At 47.4% G+C, this 18,705-nt stretch overlaps 2 protein-coding genes across 4 annotated transcripts; one reads left to right on the top strand and one right to left on the bottom strand.

Moving 5' to 3' along the window:
• The first annotated feature begins 636 nt into the window (after positions 1-636).
• Positions 637-5,680, top strand: LOC135259992 (butyrophilin subfamily 1 member A1-like). Of its 2 annotated transcripts, none has more exons than XM_064345015.1 (8): positions 637-761; positions 1,326-1,691; positions 2,130-2,423; positions 2,814-2,918; positions 3,024-3,050; positions 3,191-3,214; positions 3,651-3,677; positions 4,235-5,680. In XM_064345015.1, the coding sequence occupies exons 1-8, from the start codon at positions 707-709 to the stop codon at positions 4,891-4,893; spliced, it is 1,557 nt and encodes a 518-aa protein (XP_064201085.1). In that variant the 5' UTR covers positions 637-706; the 3' UTR covers positions 4,894-5,680. The 2 variants fall into 2 exon arrangements, with proteins under 2 accessions (XP_064201085.1, XP_064201084.1); XM_064345014.1 differs by having other exon boundaries at positions 2,784-2,918.
• A 125-nt stretch (positions 5,681-5,805) lies between these two features.
• LOC135259989 (serine/arginine repetitive matrix protein 1) lies at positions 5,806-18,335 on the bottom strand. Of its 2 annotated transcripts, XM_064345011.1 has the most exons (10): positions 17,687-18,335; positions 13,234-13,340; positions 12,698-12,782; positions 12,119-12,314; positions 11,769-11,837; positions 11,079-11,138; positions 10,031-10,971; positions 8,845-9,659; positions 8,149-8,361; positions 5,806-7,581 (listed from the first exon to the last, which is right to left on the bottom strand). In XM_064345011.1, exons 1-10 carry the CDS (start codon positions 17,776-17,778, stop codon positions 7,322-7,324), a joined length of 2,838 nt encoding a protein of 945 aa, XP_064201081.1. In that variant the 5' UTR covers positions 17,779-18,335; the 3' UTR covers positions 5,806-7,321. The 2 variants fall into 2 exon arrangements, with proteins under 2 accessions (XP_064201081.1, XP_064201082.1); XM_064345012.1 differs by lacking the exon at positions 11,079-11,138 and having other exon boundaries at positions 17,687-18,333.
• Between the last annotated feature and the right edge of the window lie 370 nt (positions 18,336-18,705).

Below are 18,705 nucleotides of genomic sequence, written 5' to 3'. Positions count from 1 at the left end.
GTTATTTCACCACTTGTGGCTATGTATTCCTGACCACATTTGCTGGATAGTAGGGACTTTTTCCCCCTTCATGAATGAAACAGAAAGTAAATGAAAGCGAAAGACAAGGAGGTACGTAAAAAGGAGGCATGTGCACGTTTCTTTGTTTAAAAATAATATGAATATGACTTCGGCTTTTTAAAAATCATTTTTATGGAAATGGACTTGTGGGAAAGCATGCTATCCATTTTGTCCTTTCTAAAATTTCCTACGCTTTATGCTTTTAAAGTGTAACACATAAACAACGGTCTCGCGCAGCCTACTGAATTTCTCACTCCCACAGAATCTGAATCAATGTAGGCTACTATTTTATTTATTTTTTTTTATTGTCTTTTATTAGGCTAGTGTTGCCGAAAGCGTTTGTCCTTTATTCGGTACTAACATGAGGTACTTCCATTGCGCATTTTATTGTTAGGCTACTGAAAAATTCGTCGTCCAAACGTAGTTTAACTTTGACCTACAGGGCCTAACACTGGCGGAAGAAATAATTATATGTCGAGTAGTCGTAGATCAAGTGTTGAATACAAAAATCCATGCGTTGTTGGCGACTACCGCAACCCGGAATCTCAGTCTTTCCGCAAAAACAGCTGTATATGTCTGTTACATCGGTTTTTTTTTCTGCTGAAATTGCTCGCATCCGTCTGTTTGCCATTCTTGCTTATTAGGGATGCTGCTGGTCGTGTTCCTGTCTGCTTTGACGCCTCTGGCTTGTGATGCTGCTGGTGAGTGTGCTCTGCCAGACGGGTTCCCGTTTTTTACACATTAAAATGTTCTGCTGCTTTCCTGGCTTGACGCCAATTGCAGGTTCCACTATATAACCTGAGGTAAAGACTTTAACGACACGGTAATCCTGTCCTTCCAAACCAACAACATCACATACCCCCTCCACAGTAAAATGTTCAGGGTTAAATCAACTCTTACAGGAGTACATGTCGTCCCTATTGGACTGATATGTTCCCTGTTAGAGTTGAATAATACTGGACATTTTACTGCGTAAGAGCATTGGTAAAATGGAACCATCCATTTAATTTATTGCTGTGAATTAATTTCAAGATTTATATCAGAAATTATAAACATCAAAACTGTTCTTATTAAACAGGGCAAGTAGCCCGTCACCCCTAGTATAATTTAAGTGTATTGTTTGACTTCAAAACCATTTTTTATATTTGACACTACATATGACAAATTAAATTAAATGAATCAGGCAGTACACTGAAAATACGCGATCGTGTTGTACTGTGGTATACCTGCATGTTCTCATGAGTCAATGCATCCGTCCCTCGCAGAGTCCTTTTCGGTTCTGGTTCCCCGCAACCCGATCTCGGCCCGGGCGGGAAGCACGGTCACCCTGCCCTGCTGGCTGTCCCCTCCCATCAGCGCCGAGCCCATGGAGGTCCGCTGGCACCGGTCGCCATCCTTCAAAACAACGGCCCTTCACTACATGGGGGGCCAGCTGCAGGACAGCTCCCAGGACCCCCGCTTCAGAGGGCGGGCGTCTTTTGGGTCGAGGGGCCCCGAGGCCGGAGGGCTGAAGGGGGGAGACGTGTCTCTCAGGCTGGAGAACGTCACGCTGGAGGACGAGGGAGAGTTTCAGTGCAACGTGAGCAACGTCCTGCACTACAAGACGAAGCGCGTCGTTCTCAATGTGACGGGTGGGTACGGCTCGCTGCGCCTCTCTCCTCTTCACTTCTGTTCATTTCCTCCTGTTGCTTGCACTGAAACGTGTATAAATTACTTTTTTGTTGTATTGATAGCCTCTCTCTCTCTCTCTCTCTCTCTCTGTCTCCCTCTCTGACTCTCAGTCTCCCTCTGTCTTTTTCTTTCTCTCCCTTTATATCTCTTGGTCTCCCTATGTTTTTTTCCCTCTCTCTCTCTCTCTATCTTTCTCTCTCTCCTAAATTCAATTCAAAATGCTTTATTGGCATGACATATTTCAGTATACAGTCATAGTGTTGCCAAAGCTTTATAAAACACGTTACAATGTACGCAAAGTACAGTGTTATATCATGAATTATAAATAAATGAACAGGCATACATGCAAATACATGAATTTAAGAATAACATTAATAATCTCTCTCTCTCTCTCTCAGTGACTGGCACACTTCCCTTGTTATCCGTGCGCCAGGCTACCGACGGTCTCGTGAACGTCAGCTGTGCGTCGTCTGGCTGGCACCCCCGGCCCAATCTTACCTGGTCTGACAGTGAGGGGAGGTCTGGCCTGTCTCCCGGTGCCATGCTGTACGGTCCTGCAGAGCAGGGCGTGGTCTCAGTCTTCAGCTGGATCCTCACCCCAGCCTCTGATGCAGCCTGGCTGACCTGCTCAGTGTTCCTCCCTGGGGAGGAAGGGAGAGAGGGAAGGGTGGCTTTACTCACATCAAGAGCTGGTGAGTGGATGCAGAGTCTAATCACGCTAACATATATTAGAGTCTAATCCAAGTGAACAAGCACAACAGCTACTCGGGACTGCAATGGAGTCAAAATGTCCATCCGTATATGATACCTGCCGATTTCTCCAATTCTTTATTTATAGAAATTTGTATGGGGGTACAACAAGTTAGCCTAGTGTTTTTTTAAAAAAAAAATTTAAAATCCCAATATCAGAGTAAAGTATTGGCACTCTCTAGGAGTCGCATGCCATTTTAATACTGCTTAACATGGCCATGTGCCCTTTCTACTTTCTTAGTGCACTGATGCAACCCTTCTCTCTCTCTCTCTCTCTCTCTCTCTCACTCACTCTTTCACAGACACACACACACACACACGTACACACACAGATGATCAGTCAGGTCAGTGGAAGGCGGCCTTCATTGCATTGCTCGTCCTTGGATTGCTCGCCATGGCCATCGCCGCTTTTCTCTTCGTAAGAAAGAGAAGAACAGGTCAGCTTTATTTTTCTAAATATGTGTGCTGCGTTACCTTTATGATTCTCTATTTATGTACGAAGGCAAAATTGTCAAGTAAATTGAGTGTTTTCTGCGTTTCAGGTAGCAATGAGTCAGTAGAGATCCCAGGTACGGCATCCTAGTGTTTTGGTGTTTACAGGGTCAATGAACAATGAATATTAATCTTACTAGTGCCTTATTGATTTTTTGATAATCTTTATGCAGATCATAATAAAATTAATAAAATGCAATCTGTATTTCACTTTCAGAGAGCATTCCACTTCTACAAACAGGTAAGAGAATTTAGAAAATTTCATTGAGCAGTTGCTTAAATTGAGCCATGTTATTACGAACAGCAGGTTTTGAATATATTGCCAATACTGAACAAGGGTTAACTGAACAACCTCACTGTAAAATACTATTTCAGACAGCTGTCGTCTCAAGGTTTTGTGAGTTATGGAATTATTTAGCTATGAACGTAATTTTGTTCTATGTTTACAGTTATTAGCTTTCTGGCTAATAATTGGTTAGCTACTATGGTAACTACAGAATGGATCACATATTCAACTACAGCGAAAGTCTACAGTTCTGTTATTAAATTGCTGACTATATTTTCATTTCATTAGAATCTGTGTCAAAGCCTTACTTCTTACTGTTATCTAATACTAAAGTTAAAATATTGTACTTTTCTCTTATCAGACTCCGACACATTGGTGTGTTTTTGTGCAGGTCTTGATGAAGCAGCTAAAGAAAAAGGTAATATTTTACATTCAAAAGTTGTGTGTCAGTCGCTCTGGATAAGAGCGTCTGCTAAAAAATGCCTGTAATGTATGAAATATTGTGACCGTTTGAATTATATGGTGTGTTTAGAAATTTGTTTCACATTTTTAAAAATATTATTTAATAATATTATTTTATAAATATGTTTTAAAATATTGTATTGATCACTTACCAATGCCATTTAATGTCTAGAAAGTTTCTGAAATTGGTTAGACAAATTGTAGAATTTAAATATTGCTGATTTTTGGCTATACAGAAAGCAGGTGCTTCAGAATTACTTCATGTGGAGCATCATGACTGGCTTAGCCAGTTATGCTTTACGTGACACAACAATGCTGTAAAGTGCAAAACAGCTGTGGGCTCGGCACCCATGGACATTTTAAGCCACCAGGTCCTTTAAAATACAGCACCATTCATGTTTTCACCATCTTGAACCTGCTGAAACAGGGATTAGCCTTAGACAGCATTGTTCTGAATGTAATCTTTAGAGATTTGATGGCATCCATTTTGATTTATGCATTTGTTCACCACAGTGGATATCACACTGGATGAAGACACGGCTCATCAACATCTGATGCTAAGTAAGGACTGTAAAGTAGTAAGAGATTCAGTCATGGTACAAGAAAGAGACCCCAGTAAAAACAGGTTCACTCGCCACTTGTTTGTCCTGGGGAAAGAGGGCTTTACCTCAGGACGGGCTTACTGGCAGGTAGGGCTGTGGAACGAGGCGACGGGGCTGAAAATGTCCTGGTCTGTGGGTGTGGTCACAGAGTCAGCTAAGAGGGATTGTGAAGATCTCACCCCTAGTGAAGGCTACTTGGTCTTCTCCTCAGATAGAGATAATGGACTCAGTGTGAACACTGTACCTGTAACCAGACTCTCTGAGAAACTGAGAGCTAAAACTTTGGGAGTGTTTTTAGATTATGACAATAATATGATCTCCTTTTACAATGTTGAAGAAAAAAGCCATATTTTGACTTTCTTTGTTACATTCCATGAGAAAGTTTACCCACTCTTTGGTCCAGGAAAGGGTGATGCAACACCACTAGTTATTCAGCCTATTTCTGATGTGAAGCAAGAATCAAACGTGAATACTGTGGAAAATCCAAATGACAAGATTCAATCCTTACCCCTCCCTCCTGACAACTCAGGTCTTGAAACCACAGTCAAATACAGTTTACGACCCAATTAAAAGTAAATTTTGAATAAAAGAACTGGGCAGCTGGATCATACCATGACTTGCATACTATTGGAATTTGGCCTGTCACGAGAGAAATTACTGTAATATTATTTTCATTAAAAGTCCTCCAAAAAAAGAAGATTTTAGACGGACCCAATGCAGTCACAGAATAAAAGGTGTATTTCCATTTTTCAACCTTTTCTGTAGTAACATGATAATAACAAGACTTACGAACAAATCAAAATAGAAAAAGTGTTCTGAATATCATTAGTGAAAATTTGTGAATTTTCCAAATTTGCATTTGGACACTACTCGGGGACAACCACAAGCAAGGTTCTGTTAACTAACGACAAGGTTCTGTGTAAATACCAAAAGAATTGAGACACGATGAGAAACCTTTTATTTTTGTCTAGATCTTTGTTCACATTACGCTGTACTCCCATGCATCTTAAGTGGCATTTACATCTAAAACAAGAAGTTATCAAAAAATGTTAAAAAATAATCATTTTTACGAATTCTATGTACAGTAATTTCAAATTGATTATTGAATAATGACTGAATATTTGTTAAATGTGTTGCACTACATTCGAATGAGGTCCATTTGCGACAACTTTATTCAAAGGTGTAACTGTTTTATTGAACTTGTTCTGACTTGAGTAATGTGCTGTAATTTTGTTGTGTTTTGTGTCTTGTGCCAAGTGTGTTGCCTCGTTATGCAGGTACAGCATATTACAAATTATGCTGTACCTTTTTAAACTCTTTTTATAAATGTAAAATAAATACACTGCATGGGAAAAAATGCTTCTGTGGTGGGAAATTACTTGTGAGGTAGCGCCACCTGGTGGACATGTCTGCTATTCGGTCAGAAAACCAACATTACAGTCTTGAGAATCACGGTACACACCTTAAGAACTTGGGAAAACATTTCTTAAAAAATATTTTAATTTACAAGTGATCCGTTGCAAATCACCTGTCATAGGACACAGTAACAAACTTTCTCGTAAAGTTAATACATACATCCCTCTGAACTCCCCAGTCTTAATCACTACACTACACTTCCTGCGTATCTTAAAAACAGCAACGGCTTTGACTCTTAACCTATGACTCTTCAAGCTGAACACAGTTCAGTTTCTGTACACTGTTGTCTTTATGGTTTGAATGCATGCACCGCTGTTCCCATTACCAGAGTGTTACAGGGAATCCAGCAGACTCTGGGTCACATACATATTTGTTTTGGATTCAAATACTTTTCTGTGCTCTATTGATCTTGCCTGGTGTAATTCAGCCTGCCAATATGACCAGAAGATGGGGTTTGCACTTTTTTTAAAGAGTATTTCATTGGTTCCAATACACCAGACAAGATCAGTATAGCGTAGAAAAGTATTTGAATCCAAAACAAATACGTATTTGACCCTGGTCTGGAACCCAGTTGCCTGTCACAGGGCACTAGCTCTTACCGTACCGTTAGCCAGGCGTGTGTGAGCATTTGGCGATGTCGCCTTGTATTTCGGTCTGCTCTTGTGTTTCACGGTCCTGCATTGACCACTCCGATATTGGGGTTTGCAAGCCCCCCAGAGATGGGAACACTAAGAACATCACATCCCAAGCACACGGATCCCTGCTCACTAAGGTCTTCAACTACAGAGCATTGGACATGAACACAATGCCAAAAAACAGTAATAATTTAGAAATCATTTTGTACACAACAGCACATTTGGGAAAAGATATCGATAACCATTACAAAAACAGCACTCCTTCGCCGACTGCAAAACTTAATAAGACCACCGAATTTCGTAAAGCGATCAGCGAAAGTAAATGAAATGTTAAATTCAAGTATCTCGTCGTGTGCGCACCTGTTCCTGTCTAAATATTGGTCGTTTTCGTAGGAAACCCTAATGGAACGGGGGGGGGGGGTACAAGCGCGCCCGTCCCGTGGACCTGTACACCAAAATGCACTTCATACCGTAAGGCTATAGCGAGTCATGGAAAATGTGCCGTGACTGGAGCGGTTGTTCAAATAAACAAGAGGCTGAAGACGTGGGCAGCGGGCCTTCTGGAACAGGGACAAGCGCTGTGGAATTCAAACTATCTGAATGATATTTAGGACATTCCAGCCTTCTCTCCTCTCCTCTCCTCTCATAATGAAACAATCCCTCTTCCGAGCTCTCCTCTCCCACCGTTGTCCACTGTGCCCCCGCTCCCCCAGGGTCCGTTCTGAAAGATGGCGCCCCCTTGTGGCCCCCGCTGCACACGCATTCCATCCATGCAGTTCAGGCACCGGCAGGCACCTCCTCAGCCCCACCTCCTCGCCTCAGCCACGCCCTCTCAGCTTGGTCTCTGTGAAAAAGGTCTCAGCGCTCCCCTAACGAAGATGGGAGCGAGTCACTGTGCGCCCTCTTACTTCCTGGTGGGCGTGGCCAGAGCCCAGCCCCGCCCCCCTTCAGCAGACGGACGCGCCCAGCCCGGACGCCCCGCCCTCCCTCCGCTCCCTCTTCTTGAGCAGCTGGATGCGGTTGTGGCAGTAGAACTTGATGGCCCGCCAGTCGCGGCGGTTGGTGACCAGCAGGGGGCAGAGCTGCAGGCAGCGCTCGCAGTCCGCCTTGGCCGGCACCCGCAGCTCCGCGATGTTCCTGCTCAGGTGGAACTCCACCGCCGCCCGCTCCGCCTCCGACCACGGGCGCTTCAGAACCCCACGCTTACCTGCAGAGACCACGCCCACGTCACCAACGCCCATCACCTGACTGGCTGTCTACACACGCACTCCATGATTCATTTATTTAACCAGTAAATTGAAATATGCTATGCTATATCCCTTTTACAACTCGGACCTGGCCAAGAGAGCAGCTCAGCAAATAAATACTAAAATAACATGGTAACAGACATAATATACTACACCATATTACGATACACAATATTTATGTCATCCATAGCAGGTTATAATATAAGCTATAGCAGGGCTGTCAGACTCCAGTTCTGGAGCGTTTTGATGTTTTTGCTTCAGTGCTGCCCCAGTACTCAGAGCACAGGGCCTGAAGAGCACCGAAGGAAGAAACTGAGACTGAGGAGGGGGACAAGGGAGAAGGAAGAGAGAGGAATGACTGATGGAGAGAAGGGGATGAGAGAATACAGAAAGGGGAATGAAAGGGAGAGAAAGATGGAGAAATGGGGAATGAAAGATGGAGAGAGAAAAAAGGAGAGAAGAGGAATGAAAGATGGGGAGAATGGGAAATAAACGGAGAGGAAGACGAAAGGAGGTGCAGCACACACCGGGTTTGGGCTGGGCGCTTCTCCTCTTGTGGGCGAAGGTGGCGGGGGAGGGGCTGACGGAGGAGGCGGAGGTGGGAGGCGCGGCGGTTCTCCTCCTCCGAGGGGGCTGGCTCTTCCCCGCCGCCCTCTTCGCCGGCTCCCCTTTCTCCGGAACCTTCCTCCGCTCCGCGTCCGAATCGTCCGAGAGAGAGTCCGCCGAGTTCCCCGACATCACTGCCGGAGAGAGAGCGAGGGGGCGTTCAGAAACACACACAGAAAAAACACCCACAGAGAGCGAGGGGGCGTTCAGAAACACGCCCAGCGGGCGCGAACAGGAGAAACACGCAATCACCCCTCCTAGAAAATACTGAGCTCCAGCATTCATGGTCCCCGAGCGCTCGTTATTTTTATTTTTCAAAATCGATCTTAAAAACAAAGCAGGAATTCATCCGCGGCCAGTCAAGCAAGCCGGCCTCAACACGATTCTCATCTTTATTTTGAGAGTCATTATCATGTTTTCCTTGTCTTGAGCTACCATAGTTTACTGCACAGTCATAGTCTGAGTTATCTTCTGGTATACATTACTACCACAATAAGAATGAGTGACAATATATGTATTTAATGACCTGGGGTACAGTTTTCCTCCAATTTAACAGACTCAGTTATGCACAGGCAGACTTATTCGCTCCCCCCTCCCAAATCGACGCCCCCCCTCACCGTCCAGCTCCAGACAGATGTGGTGCAGGCTCATGCCCCTGAAGAGGACCCCGTCCCGTTCCCCGCAGAGCACCACCCGGCCCACCCGTCCCATCAGCCCCGGGTCCTGGCCAATCCGGGCGCAGCTCTGGGTCACGTGGTACTCCCTCTGCAGGAAGTCCTCCAGGCGCTGGGTGGCGCTGCCCGCCCCTTGACCCTCCCCCTCGCCCAGTAGCAGCAGCTGGGTGAGGATGGCCACCTGGCGCCGGACGCGGGTCTGGGTCAGCGCCTGGGGGTTCTTGGTGCCGCTGGCCCGGGCCAGGCTGCGCAGGAGGTCCGCCCCCCGCAGGGGCGTGGCCGGGGAGTGGTAGGGCCGGGCGAACAGGTAGGGGTTCTGCGGGTCCACCCCCACACCGGGCCGGGTCTGCAGCAGCAGCTCCAGGCAGGGCTCGCTGTGGGGGGGCAGGATGAGGGGCTGCACCCGCCCCCGCTTCCCCAGCACCCCGGCCCGGGGCAGGTGGCACAGCACCTGGCGCTCGAAGGGCGACAGCGAGGCCTCCAGCGGGGTGAGGGAGGGGGCGGAGCCGGGGGCGGGCAGCGGCGGGGGCGTGACGCGGCTGCGGTACTCCTGGATGGTGAGCTTGGACACCTCGCACTCGCGCCGCCGGTTGTAGAGGATGAGCAGCGCCAGGCTGGAGTGGCACAGCAGGCGCCAGGCCTCGGCCGCCTGCGGCTGGCGCGACAGCGTGACGAAGGACGAGTGCTGCTGCCGGCGCAGGTGCGCCACCAGGGAGGACAGCGAGGAGAGCAGGGGCAGCATGTGGGGCCTGCGGGAGCTGGAAGAGAGGGCCGCAGCACGGTTCAGTCCCCCCGCTCAGCCTGCCTGGAGCTTCACTCAGCCCCTGTGAGAACTGCCAATCGAGCCTTCCAACAGCAGGGCTTTCACAATGTTTTTTTTTTCCCCCAACATTCTAAGTCAGTGTTCTAGAACTCTTCCGGTCACCAGTAGTGATTGTGACATCAGCATTAGAATGTTCAGTTAAGAACATTCTAATCACATTTGTGATCTCATACCTTAAAGGGTTAAAACAGCTTTATGCAAATGTATGAAAAAAACTGAGGAAAAAAGTAGACTATTTACATATTACTTTTTAAAGCGCATTGAAAACTGCATTAAATCATTAATGGCAGTCATCCAAACTCATACCTCAACATCTCTCCTTTCTTCTCTTCTCCACTCTCTTCATCCTTCTCTCCGTTCGGTTCCGGCTCGTTGTCCTTCCCTCCTCCCAGGAAGCCGTGGGGGGAGGCCTCCTCCTCCTCCTTAGCCGCCTCCCGTTTCTCCTGCTCCTCCTCCTTCTCCTTCTTCATCCTGCGGCCCCTTTTGGGCGGGGCCGGCGCGGACGGGCTCTTCCTGGGCGAGGTGGAGAGGGCGGGGCTCTTCTTGGGCGGGGCGGCGGAGGAGGCGTGAGCAAGGGAGGGGGGCGAGAGGGAGAGGGAGAAGGAGACTCCGCCGTTCTGCGCCTCCCTCTCCCTGGGGAAGAGGGCGGGCGAGGGGGCGGCGGCGGCGGCGGGTGCGGGGGAGCGGGCGGGGGAGGGGGCGGGGTTCGAGTGGGCGGGGTGCGTCTGGGAGAGCGGCGGGTTGGGGAAGGTCTGGGCGCGCTCCATGGCGGCCCGCACCTCGGGCTGCTGGGCGTGGTGCTTCTCCAGGTGGCGGGCGAGCGAGCGGAAGTGGCGGCCGCAGTACAGGCACTGCTGGCGGCGGGTGGCCACGCCCCGCCCCCGCCCGATGTTGATGTTGATGTTGTTGTTGATGTTGGTGGTGGGGGGCAGGGGGGGCGCGGCGAAGGAGGGGCGGCAGGCCGGGGGGGAGGGGTGCGGCGAGCGGGAGAAGGACAGCGGCCGGCTCGGCGTCCGCGGCGCGCCCTTCCGCTTGGCGGACGAGCCGTACGGCGCCTTCCTCTTCTTGCGCCGCCGCAGCATCCGCCCCCGGAGCTCCTCCAGCTCCTCTTCCTCCTCCTCCTCCTCGTGGTCCGAGTCGCTGGCCTCCGAGTGGGACACCGGGGAGGAGGACGGAGAGAGGGACCAGGACGGGGTGAGGTAGTCCGAGACGGAGAGAGAGAGGGGGACGGGGCCGGACTCATCCTCCTAACGGCACGGGGAGGAAGAGGAGAAAGAAAGAAAGGAAGGAGGTGAAAAAAAGAAAATGGCCTCAGGCTGCTCTGCTCTCGCGGTCGAACCTCAAACCCTCATACCTGTGTAACGTCAATGTCTGGAGGATGAGCTGCACTAATGGAAAATTCCTCTTCCACTAGCTACAAGAATGTATATCATCACCAATCCTGGTACATTTCCCACATTATGTGCTTTAGGTGATGCCTGTTACCAAAGAGAAGATCTGTAGCCAGAGGTTAAATCCAATTCCCAGAATTGAACTTAATTAGGAACTGCATTTTAAAAACATTTACATCGACAAAATTCACAATCACAATATAACGCTTTTGCAGGCCTTAGAGTAACTGCAGTAACTAAAGAGCCTGATACCGTTTTCTGTGATACATAAGGAACGCTATCCTTTCAAATAAGAAATGAAAAAACAACGCTTGCTAAAAATAACAGCTACTTTAGCAACCCAGCTGCCTACATTTCCCTACAGGCCCTGGGATAATCCTGCGGGACACACAGAATACAAGACCCGACACTCGATAACCAAGTTTCGCTATGCCTGGAATTCGTTTAATGGACTACAAAAAGAAATGTGCGTTATTCCTGAGAAAATAAGAATTCCGAGCCACAGAAGAGCAGCACACGGATCAGCGGCAAACAGAACAGAGGCACACGGAACGGAACAGCGGAACACGGAACAGCGGCGCACGGAACAGCGGCGCACAGAACGGAACAGCGGCACACGGATCAGCGAAGAAGCTTGGAGGAGTGTTCTCTACCTTCTTGATGTTGTTCTCGGGGTCGGAGCTGCATTCCAGCCCTCCTGGAGACACTGAGCTGTGGAAACCCTGAAGAGGAAATCGGGACCTTCATTACGAGCACACCACAATCAATACCTAACCATTATACAACTGCATCAAACTACACAAAGCTTTGACTAGGGGAGGAGGAGAAATTATTAATAGCCAGCACACTCTAAAATGGGGCTGTCGGACAGCACTTCCTGGTTCTTCTACGTGCAGTTCAAATACAATTCCCAGGATTCCTAGCAGGCTGAAGGTCAACTGCTACTGAGGCAACGTGATCACCATTTATAGAGCACCTGAGATCACTGCGATTGGATGCTTACCATGGGGTTGTCTCCCCACTCCGTCAGACTGTAGTCCACCGTTATCTCCTCCCCTTTGGCGATGTCTCTGATCGCTATGACGACGAGCCGCACCTGGCTCCCACAGTGCACCTCTCGGATGCGGCAGTTGGCCGGGGGCGCGTACAACATGGCCGCCCTGGCGCCGCTGGCCCCTTCATCGCCCAGCTCCGAGACGCTGCAGGGGAATCCGCTCGTCATTCAGCGCAACGACATCACAACACAATCACCCTTCTTAAAGGGGAACTCCACCGGAAAATTGTCATTCAGAAAAAAAAAAAAAAACGCTTTAACAGGTGTGACCTATATTTTTGCGCATCAAAACCAAATCTTTTAACTGTATCCACAAAACTCCATTCGAAGACATGATGTCCTTAGGGATGCATTATACTTGGGTGACATCATGGGGAGGTGTCATACCCGGGTGACATAATTTTGGGTGGTTGTGTGCATTTTCTTTGTTTCAGACTATAGTAACATATGCAACACATTAGAAATTGTCCTGGAGGGTGATTACACACATACGAAATGATGATTTTGGGCCCCCCCTCCTCCTCTCACCACAATTGAGCGGGGTCGCTGAGGTAGTAGGGGCTGTCCGGGGCAGGCAGGCGATCGTCCTCCCCCTCCGGATACTGTCCGTCACCTGGAGGGAGCAAAGTGAGGTCAGCGGCGCCGGACGAGTGTGTGTGTGTGTGTGTGTGTGTGTGTGTGTGTGTGTGTGTGTGTGTGTGTGAGTGTATGTGTGTGCACGCGTGTGTGTGCGCGCGTGTACGTGTGTATGTGTATGTGTGTGTGTGTGTGCGCGCATGTGTGTGTGTGTGAGTGTATGTGTGTGGTGTGTGTGTGTGTGTGTGTGTGTGTGTGTGTATATGTGTGTGCATGTGCACGCGTGTGTGTGTGTGTGCGCGCATGTGTGTGTGTGTATATGTGTGTGCATGTGCACGCATGTGTGTGTGTGTGTACGCATGTGTGTGGTGTGTATGTGCGTGCGTACGTGTGTGTGTGTGTGTGTATGTGTGTGTGTGTGCGCGCATGTGTGTGTGTGTGACATCATACAGACAGATGGAGGACAGTTAGAAGGCAGTCCACAGTACCGGCGCAGTAGCTGTGTTCAGAGAGGCTCTCCTCCTCGTCTTCTGTGACATACACCCGGTCACACACTTTCACCGGGGTTCCCTTCCTCTTCCGCCCGCAGCCCCGCCTACAACACACACACACACACACACGCGCACACACACACACACGCACATTACTACACACACTGTAGCAGCCATTTTGCGTGTCTTTGTACAATTGTTTGGAGTTTAGCCACAAGGAGGCAATGGATGTTATTTCCTTTTGGGTAATGTACTGCATATAAGGTCACAGGTGATAGGTCATAGGTGAGGACATAGGTGGCTGGAGCACACTATTCTTGCCGTAATTACATTAAATCATAAAATGGGAAACATAAATGTAAGATTGATTGATTGATTCATTCATTTTATTGAAGAACACAAAGGAATATAAAGCTGCATATTATAATCTGCTTCATAGTCAACTAGACTTCATCACAATGGGTAATCACACATTCACTGCATTGTACATCAAGTGGCAATAAACAGGAACGTCATCCGAATGGATTCAACAGACTGGAATACAAGTCATTTGGATATGCGTAAGGAGCACTCACTGCACCAATGGCAGGGCTAAATTAGAACCTTTGGTTAAAGAGTGATAGTAACTATACACGCATTACCACAACTCTTGTCATCTCACTTGACCAAAGACCCCTAAATCAAGCATACGCAACAGTCCCAAGCATCGACAACCAATGGGGTCGAACTGAACCCCTGGAGGACTGCAGTGCCTGCAGGTTTCCGTGGTTTCCCTTCAATCTGCCGTCAAGGAAACGGGCCTTTGAAAACAAGGTTTGTGGACCTTAAGCCAATTGAAAAGTTAGCTCATTTAAGCACTCGGGTGTAGAAACGCACCAAAAACCAGCAGACACTGTGACCCCCCAGGCCTGGGGTCTGACACTGCTGGCCTCTTATGCAAATGCACTCACTTTATTCTGGGAAAACAGAATGAAGAGCAAAGCCCCCCCACACACACAGACACACACACACACACACGCATACACGCATGCACACACACACACACACACTCAGTGACTTATACAATGTTCTGTTGTTTTCAGGAGCCATTACAAATGTGACAGTAAAGAAATTGGCTCAAATTTAACAGCTAAATTCACAATCATTTCACATTAATTTTGTTGTCTCGTTGCCAAAGCATTAAATAGGTAAAACAGGTATATATTTAATACTTTTTTTAATGTATTCATTTGCATTAGCTAATACAATCTGCTAGCGACAGTTTAGCGGCAGAAATGCTGGCCTGTATGCCTGTGTGACAGTAAAAGCATTATCTGCTCTCTGCCCCCGAGGGTGGAGTTTCTGAGGGGGCGTGTTGCAGAGCAACGACTTTCTCACCGAATACCGAGAAATCATCCAGATGCCCGCAAGAACGAAAATTCAGACGGACAATTAGCTATCAGTCAGCAGGCTTTTTCCACCATTAAGGGAGAAAAAGGCCGTCTAGGTCAGTGACTTTTTAAAAAACATATAGGCCTATATATATATATATATAACGATAACTTGCTCGGTTATGATTGGTATACATATACATTGTGAAATTGAGAGTAAACCGCAGCAAAAAATTGAGAGCCACTGATTGGCCCATTTAAAATCACCATCCCTCAATGTGCATACACTACCAGGCATACACTGTATGAATTAATTCTGCCTACCACAACTGACACGTATGATTCATTTCACACAGCCCCTCCTGGTGAGGCTGCTAGCCTCCGTGGGCCTGATATAGCCTATTTAACATGCACATAAATACACTCAGAGGCATTAAAAATGCAACAAATGTCTTCGCCTCCATTCACTCCAAAGTATACCTCCATAAAAATGCATTACCTGCAAAAATCATTCATCAATCGCACGACAGGAGAACACTTGAGGACTTCATTTCTCACGTATTTGTGAAATGCCTGACGGGGTAAAATTGATGGCGTGACTTTATCACGGATATTGTTCTGTTCCTGAACCTGTGTCCACGGCCACAAATCCGTCAAGGAAAAGTGACACGATCTGAAAGCTGTTAACTAATCACAGCCGAGCCACACAAAAGCGGCGAAGTAGAAGGGAGGACGCGAAACGGATGCTGAGGACACGAACGTCAAGGTCAAAAGACACGCGTCACATCTCCTTCAAAGGTTACGACCTCTGCTGACTGATATCGACTCATACCGATTCTACACGCCGTTGCTATGATGAATCCTTAACATTTTGGCTTATTAATCTCTACCACAGCACTCTGCAGTACTGGTCAGGTACGTGAGGCTCTGTTGTGTTGTGTTGTCCATGTACTGGGTCGTTTGTGGCCTGCGTTGTCTGAGCCTGTATTGTCTGTACTGTGTTGTTTGCGGCCTGCATTGTGTGACTTGTTTTTACTGCATCTGCGGTGAAGCCAAAGGGAATCTATCTACCAATCTACACACCCTGGATAGGATTCTGCCAGCAAACCGGTTCCAGTGAGAACTGGCCAATCATGAAACGGTACGGCGCTGTGTTTGATGTGCCACACCGATGTGCCCATTCAGGGAGGCACCATCCACGCGGCACCGGCTCGTGCGAACGCGATGCCCACGCACTCACGCACGACAGCACGCCGATCGGACGCGGCGCGGAATTCGCCAGACTTTCCTGGTGCGGGACCACCCGCGTGGAACTGAGCGCCAGCCGCATTCGTTTGAAAGTAGCCCAGCCCACCAGGACACCGCGGGTATCGCCAGTCTGTGTGCCAGTCTGTGAGCCAGGCAGCCAGGATCAACAGATCTTGGGCCTGTTGAGCCCCGTGTAGCACTTCTCACACAGAAGAGCATGGTCTGCAAGAGAAATACTTGTGCCAATGCTATGCTGGGTATGAGCAAAAAAGTTCACAAAACAGAACAAAAGACACATGCAGAACATGGAAGACACATGAGCTGCATAGCTTCCACTAAGAAAAATGGCTACTTGGGTTTCATCTCCTTTGATTGGACAATGGGACTGGACATCAACATTGGCATCACGGGCAGCCCATATTGTACGATTAAGAAACAGGCCCAGATCAATCAGGATATTACCACAGTATATACCCCTCACATATCCATATAGTATCATCATAGCGAGTGACCTAGTTTAATTTGTTTGCCCTTAAAAAACAAACACACACTGAAACTGCATGGATTTAAGGTGTCAATCAAAACAGAATCACGGCAGGATTATTCAGTACAACCAGGAGGATACCAATTCATCCTTTCTAAAAAGGTCTAAAAAAACATTTTAATGGGTGGGTTCAGTAATATTCATTTAATTCTCAAACTCTCTCATACTCATTCCCCATTGTCCCTATTCGCGTGTTATCCTTCATGAATCACGTAGAAACATAGCTCTTTAGAATAAAAAACACGCTCTGCCTACCACACACTTACACTCAAATACACCGCCTGTTTCGCAGACAAAATGGATGCAGACACTACACTTCTCTCTACACACTCTGTCATCTCTGTGTGTGTGTGTCTCTCTCTCTCTCTCACACACACACACCCTCCCCCACTGGCTCTTCCTGTAACAAACACACACACACCCACACACACACAGTCTCACAACACACATAGCTTAGCCTCCCCACCCCCTCTCTCTTGCATATACACACTCTCTCTCTCTCCCCCATACACACTCTCTCTCTCTCTCTCTCCCCCCACACACACAAGTACACACTGCCCTCGCTCCCCCTCACACACGCACGCAAGCACAGCCTCATAACACTCCTTACCCTCCTCCCCCTCTCGCGCGCACACACACACACACACACACACACACACACACTCTCTCTCTCCCCCACATACACACTCACCTCCTCTCTCTCTCTCTCTCACACACACACACACACACACACACACAGACACACTGCTGTGCTAGTCACAAGTCCCCCCCTCCCCCTACACTCATACACAGTGCTCATCTCTTTCTCGAACACAGTGAAACCGCATAGGATATGCAATATTTGTACGTACAGACAGTTATAAAGCTTCAGGTGACACAATTAACGTACAAGTTTTAACTATGAATACATATATACATACATGCATATATAAATACCTCAAGCAACACATATCCTCGTCGTTTGTTGTACAGTTCGTTAGCTAGTTAACGGTATATGGCTGACTAAATGGCTAGCGTTATTAAGCTAGCTAACGTTAGCTAACCTTGCTAAGGTACATGCTGCACAGACAATTTATTTCCACTTAGATTAGTTAGCTAGCTACATGTCTAAATGTCCTATTATATCAATTTTCTCCAACTCACGCATACACATCACACGGTGCTGGTTGTAAATTGTATTAGCATTAGCTAGCCAGATGGCTAATGTTAGCAGGCTAGCTATAAACATTCGGCCATACTGTCCAACACACACAGTCTACGCCGTCTACGGGAACTCTTTCGCTCTTACCCCCGCGGCGGCGGAGGTTTGCTCCCTTCTCCGTCGCTATCCAGGGTCGGAGGTTCCCGATAATCAAACAGTGATCGTATATTCTCCGCCATTTAAAATATCTCTCCCTCAGGCTGCTTGTATAACTACCTAGCTGCCTCGCTCACCGCTCGCCCGCATTGAGTTTGGTACTCTGACCGCTTCGCTTCCTTCCCCACAAGGTAGAAAGCAGAGGCAGTCGTGATGATTTTAAAAGGTATACGCGTGAAATTATATATTGGCTCACGCCAACAGCATGCACCGTAATGAAGCTATCATAGTCTGACATCTAAAACAATACAGTTATTTTGAAAGGGTCTCGTTTCCTCAAGGTCCAAGAGAAATTTTGTCAAGTTGTATCCCCCTTGTTTTATGGAGTGGTACAGCCTGAAAGAGAGGCAGACATTCACGACAGAACAACACTGTCGGGAGAGGCCAGATAAATACCGGTTAGAGTCTCTGAATTCAGCCAACTACAATTGTTTATAACTAGAAATATTAATAACATGAATTGTAATTAAATCTTTATGAAACATTCCCTGTCATTTGTTTCTATGTAAACAGCATAGGCTAATTTAGCATTGTCTTCTGCATGCGCACTAGATCAGCAGTTCCGCTGCAAGACGCATCCTGCCCCACACGAGCTAGTTAAAACACTGACTACAGTAAATCCCCCAGAGAGAGAGAGAGAACGGGTTTATTATTTCTCAGGACATCACCGTAGGAGGGCAAATAGCACAACCTATACAGAATTGTTTGTACAAGTTAAACAATAATAATAATAATAATAGCAGTAGTATAGAAATGAGAAAGGTTACTGAATAAGTAAATAGTGTGCTTAATGTTAAACATATTTAATAGACTTCCCACTCTTGGTCACAGCCACAAATCATGTATTCTGCCATAAAGCTCTCTTTAAGTAATATGATTTCATGTTGAAATTTGTGCTGTTTTCCATATCAGCCTTCTTTAACTTAGGCGTTGTTCACATTAAAAGACAA

This window comes from Anguilla rostrata, chromosome 7 (assembly GCF_018555375.3).
Source record: "Anguilla rostrata isolate EN2019 chromosome 7, ASM1855537v3, whole genome shotgun sequence".
Lineage (NCBI taxonomy): Eukaryota > Metazoa > Chordata > Actinopteri > Anguilliformes > Anguillidae > Anguilla > Anguilla rostrata.
This window is presented reverse-complemented; position numbering and strand designations above follow the sequence as displayed.

Coding starts and splice junctions, on each gene's coding strand:
- LOC135259989 (XM_064345011.1), bottom strand. CDS start 17,778: ATGGCGGAGAATATACGATCACTGTTTGATTATCGGGAACCTCCGACC. Junction 11,139..11,768: donor CCGAGAACAACATCAAGAAG/GTAGAGAACACT, acceptor ACATTCTTGTAG/CTAGTGGAAGAGGAATTTTC. Junction 8,362..8,844: donor CATCTGTCTGGAGCTGGACG/GTGAGGGGGGGC, acceptor TCTCTCCGGCAG/TGATGTCGGGGAACTCGGCG.
- LOC135259992 (XM_064345014.1), top strand. CDS start 707: ATGCTGCTGGTCGTGTTCCTGTCTGCTTTGACGCCTCTGGCTTGTGAT. Junction 762..1,325: donor TCTGGCTTGTGATGCTGCTG/GTGAGTGTGCTC, acceptor CGTCCCTCGCAG/AGTCCTTTTCGGTTCTGGTT. Junction 1,692..2,129: donor CGTCGTTCTCAATGTGACGG/GTGGGTACGGCT, acceptor TCTCTCTCTCAG/TGACTGGCACACTTCCCTTG.